This window comes from Papio anubis, chromosome 9 (assembly GCF_008728515.1).
Source record: "Papio anubis isolate 15944 chromosome 9, Panubis1.0, whole genome shotgun sequence".
In the NCBI taxonomy this organism is placed as follows: Eukaryota; Metazoa; Chordata; class Mammalia; order Primates; family Cercopithecidae; genus Papio; species Papio anubis.
The window spans coordinates 95,338,375-95,355,529 of record NC_044984.1 but is presented as its reverse complement, the minus strand read 5'-3'; the positions used below and the strand labels follow the sequence as shown (position 1 = coordinate 95,355,529).

The 17,155-nt window shown below is 39.1% G+C and overlaps 1 protein-coding gene across 5 annotated transcripts in view; it reads right to left on the bottom strand.

Annotated features, from left to right (window-relative positions):
• The window catches only part of ANO4 (anoctamin 4), a 406,193-nt gene that overhangs the window by 136,937 nt on the left and 252,101 nt on the right, over positions 1-17,155 (bottom strand). For 3 of the 5 annotated variants that reach the window (XM_021922815.2, XM_021922817.2, XM_017946141.3), the window contains 2 exons: positions 9,728-9,828; positions 6,256-6,300 (listed from right to left, as the gene is read on the bottom strand). In XM_021922815.2, the coding sequence (XP_021778507.1) occupies positions 6,256-6,300; positions 9,728-9,828 (146 nt within the window). Of the gene's footprint in view, positions 1-6,255; positions 6,363-9,727; positions 9,829-17,155 lie in introns of all 5 variants that reach the window. The other 2 variants (XM_017946144.2, XM_021922816.2) reach the window with 2 other exon arrangements.

The window sequence follows — 17,155 nt, the reverse complement described above, 5'->3', positions numbered from 1 at the left end:
TTTGTTCCATTTTTGCCATTTACTGAGCAAAAGCCCTCTTACAGACTACACAGGCAAATCAACAAGGGGAAATGGATCAGACACTTGGGCATTTCTGGCCTTAACTTGTCAAGTTAACGTCTGGACTACGGGGTGAGTTATTTTTATAGAAAGCTGTTCTGATGGTAAGTTCAGGTTTCCCTGTTGCTGATTCATGATAGGTGAGATCCCGGGTACCTGGGAAGAGCTGACAATGCAGTATAAGCAAATGGGTGTAGACTTGCCACCTCTGCAATGGCTTCCCAAGTTTGGTCTTGGCAGAAGGTTCGTACTGTGATCTGCTTTGAAGCCCTCAGTAATGACCCTCCAGCTCTACAAGGGGACCGATAATCCTACCCAGATTTAGTGAGAAGTGTAAGGATATAAAGCACAGACTATATGTGCAAAGGATCTTGCTCCCAACATGCTAACCTGTCAGGAGACCTTATAAACTGCCTACAATGTACAGAGTGCCAACCTGCATGCTGTGGGCACACCCTGAGGAAGTAGAAGAAAGGCCATTTCCCTTGAGCCACTAATAACCCAGGAGGGAATGTACACTAATGATAACCTAATCAGACTGAATTAAATGAAGCAGGCCTACTTTGAAGACACCTCCTTTTCCCCAGTAAAGAATATTATAATAATAGCATTATGTTTCTAACAGATCACATTATCAGCGATGATATTAATTCATTTATTCTTAGGAAATAGGTTTGTTTCAGAGATGCTTTCATGGATTAATAAAATTAAATATCACTTACATAAATGAAACTACAAGCTAACTTAAATATCCATATTTCATATGACAGGGGAATTTTAGGATACTGGAGGTCAGTGTTTCATTATTGATGTACTACTAGATGGCAAGTTGTATATATGGTCTTTAATTTAGAATATCAGAGCTGGCTACAAAGAAAAAGACACTCTCCATCATCTAAATCAGTCTGTTCCAACGTGAAATGAAGAGTTAAGGTAGATGCAACATTTTCTGACAACGTGGATTTTAAAATGTACACCATACCCTGGGCTTCAGAAAGTCACACATCCCAGTGATATCAGACTTAATTCTATGTGGTATGCAATGAAGCCTATTTTGAGAGGCCATTTTGAAGCAAGTACCTTCATTGGGATTTCTTTTTCCTTTAGCTTGGCCCAAAGTCTTCTAGTACCTTCCAATGCCTAAATTCTTCTGCAGTTGTGATTTGCGCACTAGAAGTAGCATCAATGCTTTCAGGCCAAAGACTAGTATTTTGTAAGCTGTTCCTTCAGCTTTAGAAAGAAGGATTTCTCAAGCTCTTATTCACTCAAAACTTCTCCTCTGCACACACGGAGAGTATGTGATGGGCCATAAGGTCATAGTCTCCTCTGCTTTCCTCCTCTTGGCTCCTGTTTTAAATCCTGTCCCCTCTTTCTCCTTCCTCTACCATGAAACTTATCAAAGTAGCAGCAAACCCTCCTTGCCTCTGATTCATCCAGCCCTCGTCCTTCCTCCACTGGCTGTAATTTGTTTTCCATTATCCTCCACTCTGTAGTGATGGTTCTCAACATGTGGTCCAGGATCAGTAACATCAGCGTAGGCGTCACTTAGGATCTTGATGGAAGTGCAAATTATCGAGCCCCACCTCAGACCTACTGAATCAGAAACCCTGGGGATGGGCCCAGTGATCTGTGTTTTTAAAAGCCCTCCAAATGATCCTGACACACATTTGAGAATTACCACTCCACGGAGACTGCTGTCATGGAGATTACTGAAATTTCTAAATATCCAGAATTGATTCTCATCTCTGATTGATCATCAGAAGCTGAAGCACAGCCCTCCTTGTGGAATCTCATTGCTGGTGCCTTTGACACTACCCTCTCTTCATTCTCCTTCTACTTCCTAATTGTTCTTTTTCATTTTCCTCAGGTGTCCCCCCTATTCCATCAATGCAGATTTTCAAAGGAATTGCCACAGGCCCTCTTCTCTTAACTCTAGACCTCTCATCCAGGGAAATTCCATACACTCCCCTGGCTAAGGTCATGGCTTCTATGCCGTTGACTCCCACACTGGATTCTCCAGCATTACCACTCTCTTCAGCTGCTTTGCCATCAATTCCAAAGGACTTTAGGACACAAACACCTCAAAAATCTACTGAGACTTATAATATAGAATTAATTCTTAAAAGTCAACTTCCTCACCACACTTGTATCTCCTCTCGATTTCTAGTCTTCTTTTACCTCCAACAATATTTTCCCTAGCCCTTAGGTGTAAGAACTTCATTCTCCTCAACTCTGAATTTCCAAATAGCTGCTAAGTGCCAAGCCCTTTTGCCTATATTTCACAGTCTTTCTCACATGCTTTGCCTTTTTGCTCTGTAGATTATTTTTATCTATCCAGGGGGCAGAACTCCAATCAAAGAGTGAAAGTTAAAGAGACAGAGATTATAGCTTATTATAAGGAAGAATTTTATAACAGTCACAGCTGCCCACAGATGGGCTAGGGAGTTTAGTGTCTCCAGAAAAGCAGAAGTTTAAGTGTCTAATGAGTGGTTGGACTTGATGGCATTTAATATCCCATAAAACTTTGAGATTCTATAGTTCCTTTTATCACTCTTTTCTTTTAAGCCCTCATTGTTCATCCCCCCCCACCCTTGTTTGAACAAATGTTTTCATCCCAAGGCTGTGTCTGACGCTTGAGGCAGACCTGGTTTTTCTATGATTCTTTTCTTTGTGATTTCCTCTCTCCCTACTCCAATTCTTACACACTTATGTGGAGATTCATTTGTTCACTCACTCCATCTACTATGTGCTTGGTGCTGGAAATACAGAATTGAATGAGTCATCCTTGTCTTCAAATATCACCCAGGTAGGGAGCTAGACACATACATCATAGATTACAGCACAGGGTGATGAGGCCATAGGATCCCAATGGAAAAGCAGAAAAGAGATCATTTGACCTGGGCAAAGGCAAAAATATGGACTGAGTTTTGAGGACTGAGTAGACACCACCTTGGTGAACAATAAAGGAAAGGATCTTCCAGAAGGACCACTATATGCAAAAGCACAAAAACCCACGTGAGCATAACATGTATTTGGAAATGATGAGTAAGTAGTTCAATATGGATGGAGCAAAGAGTGGTAGGAGGGAAGAGATGGGTGAGGATAGTTTATAAAGGGCTGTAATTAAGCTAAGGCTGTTAACCTTATTGTGATCACTCTATGGTGGCCACCAAGTGACATAAATCAGATTTGCTACTTAGGAGATGAACAGAAGAGAGTTTGGAAGTGGTCAGAAAAGAGGCAGGAAGATAAACTGATGTTTAGGCAAGAGGTGATGGAAGCTCAGCTAAGTCAATGGCAGTGGGAAGGAAGAGTAATATATGGACTTTTAGAAATATTCATCTGCACCTGCAGAATTTGGGAGACTGATTAGATGAGGGAGCAAAACATTCAAAATGACCCTTAGGTTTTTTTTTTTAATTACATTTTTAGAGATGGGGTCTCACCATGTTGCCCAGGCTAGGCTTGAACCCCTTGGCTCAAGTGGTCCTCCTGCCTCAGACTCCCAAGTATCTGGGACTACAGGTGTGTGCCACCACACCTGGACCCTTAGGTTTTAAATTAGGTGACTGTGTGGGAAGTAGAGCCAATGCCTGTATAGAGAATATAAATGGAGAAAATGACTACTTGGCAGATAAAATCAGAACAGAGTTAGTGGACTAGTTGCTAGAGGACAGAAGAAAGGAGAGACTTAGAGATGGATAAAAAATTCAGAAGCACAAAGGGAAGAATAGAAGAATACCCTTATATCTTTGCATAAGGATCTCCTTCTAAATATTACATGTAATAATTACTAATAGATACTATTCATGCACATCAACTACATACTAGGCACTAAACCTCACATAAACCATACAGGGTAGAAATTAATATCGCTTTATAAACGTGAAAAACTCAGGCTCAGAGAAGTGAAGGAACTTGCCCAAAGTCATCCAGTGCCATTATAGGTTTTATGATCCCAATGTGCTCTGTTTTACATATACTGATTTAGATGACTTGGCAAATCCAGACAAGAATAAGACCTCTTCCCACCCTACATTCTTTTTAGAATCTAGAATATATTTCACTGAACAGATTGAAACAATATCACATACAAACTTGATATTTCCACTTGGTCATCAAAGTTGGGAGAAACATCTCTTCACCTTGCTGTTTCCTTCAGGTTTTCTTTGATTTTGGTTTTTGTTTTCCCCTCTCATAGTCAGTTAAATCCTTAATTTAATGGCAAGATAGAGCTTGGCCTATTATACAGACCAATGGTTTCCGAAACATGATCCCATGACCAGCAGCATTAGCTGAAGCTGGGAATTTGTTAGAAGTGAAAATTCTCTATCCCCACTGTAGATCTACTGAACAAGAAACTCTGGGGCTGAGGCCTAGAAATCTGTGCCTAAACAAGGCTGCTAGGTGATTCCGATGCTGGCTGGAGTTTGAGAACTATTAATACAGGCTAAACTGTTGTACCAGGATTTTATAGTGACAAGGATTTTAATGTGACAAGGGAGCAATCTAAATCATGGTGAATCCAAATGCCATGTCAACTGTGTAATGAAAGAAGAACTGCCAATAAGCTTGCTCACAGGTAATTTTTGAGGAACGATATTTTCATTTCTTTGGAGGTCAGTTCTCACACTGTACTTCATTGAGTGCACATGCATTTGAGTAAATCCATCAAAATGTATCAACTACTCTTTTATTTATCACACGACATAGCATATAAAGAGAGGGAACCTGAGCTCTAAATTTCATAGAGTTGAACTAACTAGGATTTTCAGAGAAATTTACTAGTTTCCCAGTTTAACCATCAGCTCAGTTCAGGGTGAATGAAAACATAAGATCAATTAAGATTTTGGAATTAGATTCTCCAATGATCACAACAGAATCAAATTAAAGAACATCATCATTGATGCATTCCCCTTCTCCCTAGCTCCTCAAAAAACAACAAGGAAAAACAAGCTTTGGGAGGATACAAAGTATAGTAAATGCAATCTTCATCTGGTGGGATTTTTGGGGTTTTTTTTTTGGCAGAAAAGAGGGTAGGAAGGGCACCTGAGTGCGGCTATACATCTGCACATGTTATTAACAAAATATTACTAACATAGGAGGACCCCGCTCATGAAGTCAAGTAGCCAGCAGCTAAGGATGACTATCTGCACTTCAAGCTTTCAAATTACTTACAGTGGAGGGAGGAATTTTTGTAGAAAAAAATAACATTGGCCAGGCACTGTGGCTCACCCTGTAATCTCAGAACTTCAGGAGGCCGAGGCGGGCGGATCGCCTGAGGTCAGGAGTTTGAGATCAGCCTAGCCAACATGGTGAAACCCTGTCTCTACTGAAAATACAGAAATTAGCTGGGCGTGCTGGTAGGTTCCTGTGATCCCAGCTACTCAAGAGGCTGAGGTAGGAGAATTGCTTGAACCCAGGAGACAGAGGTTGCAGTTAGCTGAGATCTGCACTCCAGTTTGGGCGACAGAGAAAGACAAAAAAGAAAGGAAAGAAAGAAAGAGAGAGAGAGACAGAAGGAGAGAGAGACAGGAAGGAAGGAAGGAAGGAAGGAAGGCAGGCAAAGAAAGGAAAGAAAGACAGAGAGGAAGAGAGGGAAAGAGGGAGGGAGGGAGGAGGAGGAGGAAGGAAGGAAGGAAGGAAAGAAGGAAGGAAGGAAGGAAGGAAGGAAGGAAGGAAGGAAGGAAGGAAGGAAGGAAGGAAGGAAATCTATACCAAATTTGTTGGGATTTTTGATAAGTTATCTAATAGAATGGGCTAAAAAGAGGGGGTGAAGGATAAAAGACTGATCATTGGGTACAGTACACAGTGCTCAGGTGATCGGTGCACCAAAATTTCAGAAATCACCACTAAAGAAGTTATCCATGTAACCAAAATCCACCTGTTTCCCAAAAACTATTGAAAATTTTTTTAAAAAGAGAATGGGCTAAAAAGCAATAGCCCCAGCACACTTGCAGATGAATGGCATCCTCCCAAGTGGGGAGAAGTTACAGGGAAAACTCCAAGAGGGATGTTTTCATCTTTTTTTTTTTTTCCAGGCTAATCAGACACAGCTGATTTTAAAATGTGCACAGCAGCCAGCTTTCCCATGTGACACAGGCTCATTTTCCCCAGCTTATAGCTCCTTGTCATTGTTGAAGCACACGGGCCAACAGAAAGACAAACACCGTCAGGACACAGCGTGCTACTAACCTGCTCATGAACTTGTAACGGCGGGGCAGGTAATAGATTTTTCTCCTGGAAGAACAGCAAAAATGAAGCCAGTCGAGAAGAAAACCCATCGTCAGTTACAGTTTGAACTAGCAAGGAAGGAAAGGAGATTGAAGATAGAAGCCTGTAAGAGGTGAAGAAGAAAAAACTAAAAAGAGATTAACAGTGAGAAATACAGTGGGAACACAGGGAATGCGTTTTTGAGTCATGAAATCTTATGCAACAGTTTCCATTGGTATTTCTTCCTCTACCCATTACCATAATTTATTTTTTTTTTTTAGTGGTTGCTCCTCGCCTGCAAAGCATGTGCAGTATGATAATTTGGAGTGATTGGTATTTGCACAGCTTCAGCTGAAGTCAGCTTTCTTCCCCAGGAAAATGCAAGGATGGATCAGAGGACAACATACATAATTTAACGGGCATGCTATTATATTAACTAATATTTATACAGCACTTTAAGCTTACACATGACACTTCTCTCATGGTATAGACATATATATATATATATATATATTTCACAACCAGTGTGGGAAGGACACTCACTTGTCAGCATTAACACCCAGCTGTACATAACCACGCTGGGGCACACTGGCTGACCACTGGCCCTGGTTGTAGGTGAATTAAATAGGTAAAATCAAGGAATTCTGGAAACTTTTTAAAAATCGACTTATTCTGTCAGATTGCTATATATCTACCTTTAAAAAATGCTAAAAATGAAAATTCTTGGTGTAGTTTGAATGGACAGTACATGAATTAGATTCTTTATTAAAATGCAACCTCCCTTTCCATATTTCAGGCTTCAACTGAAACTGAATGGAATAATAATGAAACAGGTGCTTTTTATGTATATCCTGAACTGTTACTGAACTCTCTCACTTCTGTAAATGGTAAGTTTATGTACCACCAATTTTTTTTGCATATTCGTGAAAGCTTTAAAACATAGGCAAAACTATAGAGACAATAAAAAGATCAGTGGTTGCCAGCGGGAGAAGGAATGTAGGTGAAACACAGGAGACTTTTAGGGTGGCGCAGCTATTCTGTACGATCCTGCAATGGTGGATACATGATATGCTTTTGTCAAAACCCACAGAACCACACACACATAGAGTCAACCCTAGAACTATGGACTTTAGTTAATAATAATTTTTCAATATTGGTCCACCAATTTTAACAAATACATCACACTAATGCAAGATGTTAATAATAAAGAAACTGTAGGCTGGGGGAGAAGGGGACACTATACTATACTATATTGTATACTATATTGGAACACTAGTATCTTCTCAATTTTCTATAAACCTAAAAATTCTCTAAAAAGGAAAGTCTATTAGTTAAAAAAAAAATCCATGGACATATAGGTATTTAGAAGCAAGTTTTACTGTAATTTCTCATAAGAAACCTATTCCTGTATTTCCTTTTAAACATTATAGGGATAAAAATCCATGGGGACTAAACTTGGGATTCAGAAGTACCGTCTACACAAAATTATGAAGATTCTTTGGGCATTTAAATTCAGCCAAAATGATGTTTGTACATTTTGTTAAAATGATGTAGTGGGAGAATTCCTCCTTTGGAAATGCATGTATCTCCTTAGACTAGAGTTATTTGTCTGAAACTATGGACACAATAATAGCAAAAGTTTTAAATCCATCAGGTTGCAACAAGTAAAGCCAAGCTTAGTAGGTAAAACCACATTAATATTAATGAGGTCAGTAAGTGTCACACATTAACAATATTTTCTTCTAAAATTATCATGCAAGAATTCCTATATCTAAAAAGATTATTGTTCACGTTCTTTTTCATTTCATTGTGTGGTTCACATTCTCTCAAGTGCTGCTTGGAGGCAACACATTTCTGCTCTGCAGTAGGCATGCAGAAGTGTTATTCATGATGCGGCCAGGCCCTTCAGATATAAAATTCTTTGCAGGTAGTAAGAGAATTTGCTTTGCATTAACATTGCTCAAGTTTCTATAATCTCCCTGGGTTCTTTGTTACAGAAGTGTGTTCTGGCAGAAGGTTTTATGAGATTTATTTATACCGGAGAGGGGTGTATAAATTTCTATCTAGACATATTTTGTAGGGTTTTCTTTCTTTCTCTTTTGGTTCTTAGGTATGATATGGTATTAATCCACATTAGACACTTATTATATCATTGATAAATATTTGGTTTTAATTGCTAGAGTATAAAAATTTTCAGTGGAATCTAAACTGACATTCTTTATCTCTCCCTAGTGGATATATACATATATATATACATACACACACACACACACACACACACAAAATATATATATACATATGTATTCCTTTTTTTAAATCCTTGAATTCTCAGATTTTCTTTTTAACAGTTAAATACAAAAATAAATCATAAGATCAGAACTAAATTTATTATGCATTTTGAGAATTTTGCCTCCAGGAAAACAGATGCTAGAAATCCCAGCCTCTATTTTGACTAGGTATTAGGACATACAGGCCAATAAACAAGAAGACAAGATGCACCGGGGAGATATATTACAAGCCTGTGAATGGAAATTGCTCTTCTCTAAATATGTCCCTAACCCTTCTCTCTGTCTCTATAAATGTTCTTTGTCTCCACAACTTTCCACAGCTCATTAAGAGACAGACTGTAGAGCTGGTACCAATTTGCCTCATTTCTGCCACCTAATGTGGTCTTACTGGCAAATTGCAAACCAAAAGTACGTCATTCTTTGAGTCCCTTCAGAACTGCCCTTGGGACTACATCCATCCATCCACCTTTTTAGACCCACATATCTTGGCATTTCCAATTTCAGTTTTAATATGTTATTTCTATATAGCAAATGCAGATCACTTTTCCATAATCCATAGGGAAAATAAAAATATTCATTGTGAAATGAAGGTAAATTATAAATTAATCCTTTTAAATAACTAAGGAATATAAACAAAGTATTTTCTATTCCCCTTGGAACAAATATCAATATTTGTGTTTGCACAGTATTTATGACTTTAAAAAGTTGTTTTTTTTTTTTAAGAAGATCACATTGTCACGAAATTTCTTGCACTTGTTTCTAGAGAAATATACTTTAATGTTTTTCTGGAAGGGACTGGTCAGTAAAGAACATAAAAATATGGCCCTGTGCAACTGCTGCCTGTGGTCTGGCTGTTCAAAGCAGCAGTATACAGGACTTCTAAAAATGGCACTTTGGAAATATAAATGCCACTTGGAAAATGCTTCTTTATTGCAGGCACTGGAAATATCTACCTGCTAAGAACTGAATTAGCCAGAGTTTTTCACAAAAAGCCATGAAATCATTATTGGCCATAAAGGCTTATTTGCATATCCTAAACATTTGAAAGAGTCCCTCCTCTAATGGCCTTCCCATCTGCATTTCAGTTTTATTTGTTCTGAGAGAGGAGAATATTAGATTTACAGTGAAGCAGCAGAAAGAGTGGAATAAAATACATTTCCACCTACCTGAAAGGCATTCTTACATTCATTTGTTCTGCATATCTTCCAAGGACTTCCCATGGGGCATGCAACTTCACAAAGATAATGTCACTATTTATTAGAGAGGACTGAAACAGAAAAAAGAAACTAAATTGAAAAGTATATTCAAGGCTCCCACAGTTTAAGTTGAGTTGGAACTTAGAATGCATGGACCTGGACAGAGATTACGATTTGGGGCATTCTTCAGCAATAGGCCAGACCCTTCCAAGTGCACGTATTCATTTAACAAACATCCCACTGTATGTGTGGCACTCATGCCAGCTGGAGACCCAGCTGCAAACAAGAGAGGTATAAATAACATTTACATTCTACAAAAATGTTAAAGAAGATAGGCAAAAACAAGTTGAAAAGGAAGGATACGCCAGGCGTGGTGGCTCACGCCTATAAAGCCAGCACTTTGGGAGGCTGAGGCAGATCACCTGAGGTCAGGAGTTTGAGACCAACCTGGACAACATGGTGAAACTCCGTCTCTACTAAAAATACAAAAATTAGCTAGGCATGGTGGCAGATGCCTGTAATCCCAGCTACTGGGGAGGCTGAGGCGGGAGAATCGCTTGAACCCAAAAGGCAGAGGTTGCAGTGAGCCAAGATCACGCCACTGCACTCCAACCTGGGCAACAAGAGCGAGACTCTGTTGAAAGAAAGAAAGAAAGAAAGAAAAGAGAGAGAGAGGGAGACAAGGAAGGAAGGAAGGAAGGAAGGAAGGAAGGAAGGAAGGAAGGAAGGGAGACTCAGATAATAATGAGTGTTCTGAAGAAGGAAGGATAAGCTCAGATAATAATGAGTGTTCTGAAGATAGAGTAATGAGAGAAACAGTTATGGGAGGGGCTACATACTCATTTGGACAAGGGGTTGAGGAAAGTCTTCTCTGTGGAGGTGACATGTGAGCTGAGACCTAAGGAGGAGAAGGCACCAGCTGGGGAAAGAGCACAGCATGAGCGCTCTGGGTGCAAAGGCCCTGAGCTGGGAAGCTGCCTCGTATATTGAGGGAGAAAAAGGAGAGCAGAGGGGCTGAGGTGTTTTAAGGAGGGAAGAGTGGCATCAGAAGAGGCTGAGAAGGTGAGCAGAAGACAGAACGTGCAGCGGACTTTATTCTAGGAACACTGGGAAACCACTTTGATTTAGGTTGTCAAAGATCACTGTGGTTGTTTCATGGAGAATAAATGATAAAGGAGAAGAAGGAATGTTCTCAGTCATCCAGGCAAAAGCAAAAGTTGATGGTGGAGATGAAGCAAGCCAAAAGATGTGAGACTGCAATCTGGGTGGGTGCCTGGCAAAGCTTTTTCAAAGAGCTGTGTTCTTTGGTCAAAGACCTTTGCCTGCTTTGGGGCTTTTTATCAACCTAGAACGTAGGGAAGTAAAACTAGGACTTCACACCCCGATAACTATCCAACAGATTTTGGTCTATGCCTCTGGTCAAAAGGACATGAAAAACCAATTAGGAGATTTCTCTTTGGAAGTCACTTTCCACAAGGAGGGGTCAGTTGTAGAAGGAAAGTGAGAAAATAGGAGCCAAACTAGTTTAAATTAGTGAAGTGGCCAATTACTAATCCCCATCTGTCTCATATAGGGTTGATATGGACTGCATGACACTTTAGTTTTTATAGTTTAGGAATGTTGACAGATATGTTAGGACTTTGTGCTTTGTGGCTAGACTTTCCTTATACTAGTATTGCATAACAATCCTTTGTTGGTTCTTGTTGTTGTTGTTTTTGCACAACTGACAAAAATAGAAGCTCAACTTTTTCCTCTAGCTGGGGTAAATGTGCACTATGGGAAATTGTTTTGAAATTGCAGATGGATGTAAAGTTGTAATTCATTTATCATACTTTAATTCAGAGTCTTTTTGACCTGAATTATAAACATTCAAGGGTTATAAATATTATACGTGTATAAACTCATCAAGATATTATGAAAATCAAACTGGCATCAACTGCAATGTTCTCAGAGACTGGTGTGATGCTGAATTTCCCAAGGGTAGGAAGGCCAGGGCCCATCAGTAGTGGCAGGCACTCTCTAATATTGGTCTGAAAAGTCTAACTTTCTGGCAGTTCAGGCTGAAATGAGGTTTTATCTTCTGGCTTGGGACAAGAGTGCCCTGAGTATAACCCTCCTGATAACAAGGAATATTTCTGTTATTCATAGTTGAATCCTTTGGGCCTAGCACAGTGCTTGGCACGGAGGTACCACACACCCAATGTTTGTCTAATCCATGAACATGATTAGTGAAATGTGGGCAGTTAGACCTGGCCCAGGTGAATACTGGATTCCTGTGAAGCAGGTAGTGACTGTCAATGAAGTGACTCTTACAGTGAACACTGCAGTTTACTGCAAATGAGGTGCCTGTCCAGGGAGTGGACAAACCAGTAACAACCGAAAATGTGATGGCCAAATGCTTTGTCTCTTTGTAAAAACTGCTTTCCTCTGTTCAGTAACCTATTACGGCCAGTCCTCCTGGCACAGCTGTTTAGATCAGGGTATGTAAATGAGCTCACAGGCTGTGATGCCCATACAGAACATACAGAAACATCACACACACACAGTCAGTCCCGCCCCATTTCATGCCTGTGGATGCAATGATGCCTTGGGGATCTGAGATGGTCTCACAGCTTTTCAGCTGAGCATTTGTTGGACTTTAGAAAAGATTGCTGCTTGCTTTTTAATACATAGTACAGTTTTCCAAGTTATAAAGCAGAAGAAAGACTGTATTTCCTAAAAATAGTTCTTTTTCTTTATATGAAGATATACTTCAGATCTGGGAAGGCTTTGTGGCTTCCTAAGTTGGAAATTTTAATCATGATAATGGGATTTCTTTATATTCACTTAGCTTTCCTCTAAGGTTCTATATTCACTCATCTTCCTATGAGAGAGTAAAATTGTGCAACACAGAGGACTCTATATGGAAATGTGATTGATTCACTGAATTAAACAAATGATTTAGAGCAGAATATAGTGCTTAGAGATTACTCTCTCCATAGATTTACTGTAATTGTTAGGATTTACAGAAAATAAACAATCTAGTGGGAAAATAATCATTTGAAGATCTCTCATAAATTTATGGAAACATTAAAAATATATTAAAATATTCCACTCAGAGAACAACTTAAATACCACATTTCTATATGTAGAAAAGCTAAGTTCATTATCTGAATACATACTGAATCAACTAAAATTCTGATGTGGGATCTCAACCATTTTCTGCATAAAAGGATAGCTATTTTGATTTATTCAGCCTGATAAAAATCACTTATTATTTAACTAATAACAATAACAACCTCATTTTATTTATTTATTTATTTTTTCACGCTTTGCAATTGTCAAAGCACATTCACACATTACCCCATCTTATTCCCATATGAACCTTGTGAGAGTGGTTTTCCTTCAGTTTCTTAGAGGAGGAGAAAGAGAGGTGACAAGTGGCTCACCCACAGCCAAATGAATGTTTACCCCAGACAGAGCTGATTCCATACCTTCACCTCTTAACTTGCTTTTGAATTATACCTGACAACTTCTGAAGTTTAAATAAATAATGGCTTTGCAAATGCATTTAAGATGCATAGAATCTGGATTGTTGCTTTATCAGTTTATATGAATTTGTCTTAAAAGAATTTCATATTTTAGAAAACAAAGCAACAAAAACAAAGAGGCTTTCCTTCATGTAAAGCAAAATTAAGTTACCAATGAACTGAGATTTTATTTGGGGCTATTAAAAATTGTTTTGATTATCTCGAGAAAAAAACATTACCTTAATTCTCTTGAATAGCAAAGAATATGAGTTCTCTCTCTCTCTCTCTCTCTCTCTCTCTGTGTGTGTGTATGTGTGTGTGTGTGTCCTTTTGTCCTTTTTACATACTTAAGGGAAAATATAGTGTATGGGGCTTATTATTTATATTCAGCTTTCCAAGGAAAAACTGAGAAGGCATTACCTACTGCTTGTTACTGAATGCCTTCTGAACTTCAGTCCTGAGAAATAAATGGGAAACAGATGATTGCTAATTATATGGCCCATAAATCACTCTTTTCTCTACTGCCAAATGATTACACTGCTGTTTCTAGATAGGTCGTTCCATATTATTAAGTATTCTTTGCCACATAAATCCAAGTGCACAAGAGCCCAAGTGAAAAGAAATGAAAATGATTTTTACGAAACATAGTGTTGTTTCATTAATATACTGCAATACAAATTCCTGGGAATAAAACCTTGGGGAGAGAAAAATTACCACTGAGAAGTTTGGAAAAATATTCTTAGAAAAATGACTGAAAAAATTAGCGAATATCATGGGAAATTACCTGGAGTAAAAAGAGATGAGATTCACACAAAAAATTCTTCCTTTTTTTTCTTTTATTCAGCAAGAACATACTGAAAACCTTCGATTTACTAAATTTTGGTCCATGCCTTGGTATGTAACAGTCATGGTCCTTGCAACAGTAAGGCAGGAGAAATGGCATGCCACTATCTAATCCAAGCAGTCCATCTCTCAAAGAGGTGTGTATGTATATATATGTATGTGTGTATGTGTGTGTATACACACACATCTCCACATCTCATGATTCCTGATGCCATTTGTTGAGAAGAGGAAATAGAGGCAGACCACGTTTGGGCATGGAGGATGGGGGTACAGAGGTAGATCATAAACTCAGTTTTGGAAAAGTTAAGTTTGACATGCCCAGGAGATATAGCGTGGGTAGTTAGACAAATGAGTCTGGAGCTCAGGGTAGAAGTCTGGGCCAGAGATACAAAGTAAGTGTGTCCAGGATAAACATTATATTTAAAGGACTGGTAGAGGCCACTATGGGAGTATAGGTACAATGCCATGTGGGCATCTGTGCCTCAGAGGTTAGCAATTCGGACTGTGAGGTTGGACTTCACATATTAATATTCATTTGTCTACCTCTTACCAGCCCTGAGATCTTGAACAAGCTATTTAACTTCTCTGTGCCTCAGTTTGTTCAAATGTAAAATAGGAAATGATAGCAATACATATCTTATTGAATTGTATTAAATGGCATAATGCCGTTAAGGTGCTCATAGTAAATCTAAAAATATGCTTGTTATTATCTCCAAGAGGGGCCACCATATTGGTGGTGAAAAGAACACAGCATTTCTACTCACTCAAATTATAACCTGAGAAGATAATAAACAAGAAACCAGTATATTGGAAGGATTTATCAGTCTTTGATTACAAGCCCCAACCACCAGAAATCCTGAGATCCAAGCACCCAATTCCTGTCTTTTGTCCCTTAGTATCTTCAGGGTTTCCTGCAGGTTCCTCTATGACATTCATTCAACAACACCCAAAAATGTTCATTAAGTGACTACTCTGTGTCAGAGACTCTTCTAGGTGCTGGATATGCCACAGTAGATAGAATTTACAATCTAGAGTGGGAGACAGACATCGAACAACAAATAAGCATGATTTAAAATTATGAAAAGTATTTTAAAAGGAAAAGAATATAGTTCTGTGGGAGAGAGGAACTGGAGGCACCTGATTAAGATTTGTTGGTTGATCTGTGACTAGGTGACATTTAGCCTAAAATCTGAAAGATGAGACGGTGTTAGGCATGGAAAGAGTCAAGTGAGAAGTATTCCAACCAGAAGAAACAGCAAGAACAAAGGCCCAGAGGTTGTTCTGGGAACTGGAAGGCTGGGGTGATTGGACATTGTAAAGTGTGAGGTGGATAGAGTTACCTAAAATAGAGTTAGAGAAGAGGGCTGGGAATAGACCATGCCAGGCCAGGTACAATATGGTAAGAAGTTTGGATTTATTTTCTAAGGCCAATAGGAAGCCACTAATGAGTTACAGGCAGGGATCACTTGTTTCCTAAAGTGTATGCTGCGTGTTTTGTAGAAAATGGTCCGAAGGAAGCATAGGAGTAGGAAGTTCAATAAGAAAGTTATTCTAGTAGCCAGGTGAGACAAGATGGTGGTTAGAACCAGAAGAAAAGGAGAAACAGATGGACTTGAGATCTAGTGGAGGTAGGTTTGAAAGAACTTGGGATTGAACAAATAAGGAGGGTGAAAAAAAAATCCAGTGCCTAGAATGATGCAGAGGTTATTTTGCCTGGGGAACTGGACAGATGGTAGTACTCTCAACTGCAGTGAGGGGCTGGAGCCGTCCAGTTTGTCCTAAAGTTGTATAGGTGACAATGCACCTGTAAATCATGGTGGTCTTTGCAGATAACCATGAATCCCACTGTGTGAATTGTAACTTAACATTCACTCACACATCCACTCATCTATTCTGCAAATCTTTACTGATGGCCTATGATGTGCCAGGGCCTGTCCTAGGTGCTGGGAAGACAGCTGTGAACAAAACAGACCAAATCCCTGCTCTTGAGGAACTCAAGTTCTGCTGGGGAGACAGACCCTCAGTAAACAGATGTGTAATACTTCTGATGATGTGCTTTGAAGAAAAATAAAGAGGGTAAGAAAATAGAAAGTAATGGTAGGAAGGAGATGCTATTTTAGATAGAGTGGTGTGGACAAGCCTTTTGATAAGGTGACATTCGAACAGAGACATGAAAAAAGTACTGAGGGAGGCTGTTCTATTACACAGGGAGAGAGCATTCCAGACAGTGAGAAGAGTAAAAGACAAAAGACCCTGAGGCATAAATAGGCTTGACGTTTCAATTTACTGAGCGTGAAGGATCAAATCAGGTTAGCCACTTGCATCTGCTCTGTATCCCCTTAGGTAACTACCTGGGCATTGCTTTCTCATAACTATACTGTTACGAGGACAAAGCAAAACTCTAAAATTCTGGGGCTAGGAGGAGACATTAATTGCTAATTGGAAACTCAGAGAAGCCTCTTGAATTAAAAAAATCATAGTGAATGCAAATGAATAGTAATGGTAGAGACGGAAGCAGCTACATAGTGCCACTACACGTTAGGTGGTATTTTAGAGCTTTTGCCTACATTAAATCATTCAATTTTCACAGCAACCCTATGAAGCAGGTATTACTATTATTCTAATTTATTGCAAATGAGGAACTAAAGCACAAAGAAGTCTGGTACCTTGGCTAAGTTTACTCAAGTAAGGAATGGAGCCTAGTTCTCACCAATGCAGTCTGGCTTCAGAACTGCTGTTTCACAAGCAGAAAGCTGAGAGGATCACACAAATATATTTGCTCATGAACTCAATTCCACTGTAATGTTATTTTTCGAAGAAATCCTTAATTATATATTACAGTCAATGTACAATGCATACAGTTGGCTCTCACATCCTAAAATTAATGTAAGGCCAGTAGTAAGAGCAAATTTCAAGCCTGGTTCTGCCATCTGTGGGCACATTACTCCATTCACAAGCCTCAGTTTCTTCATTTGTAAAATGAGGAAAATAATACCTGCCTTGCAGCATCATTCTGAAGCTGCTATGGTTGTATAGTACTGGTTCA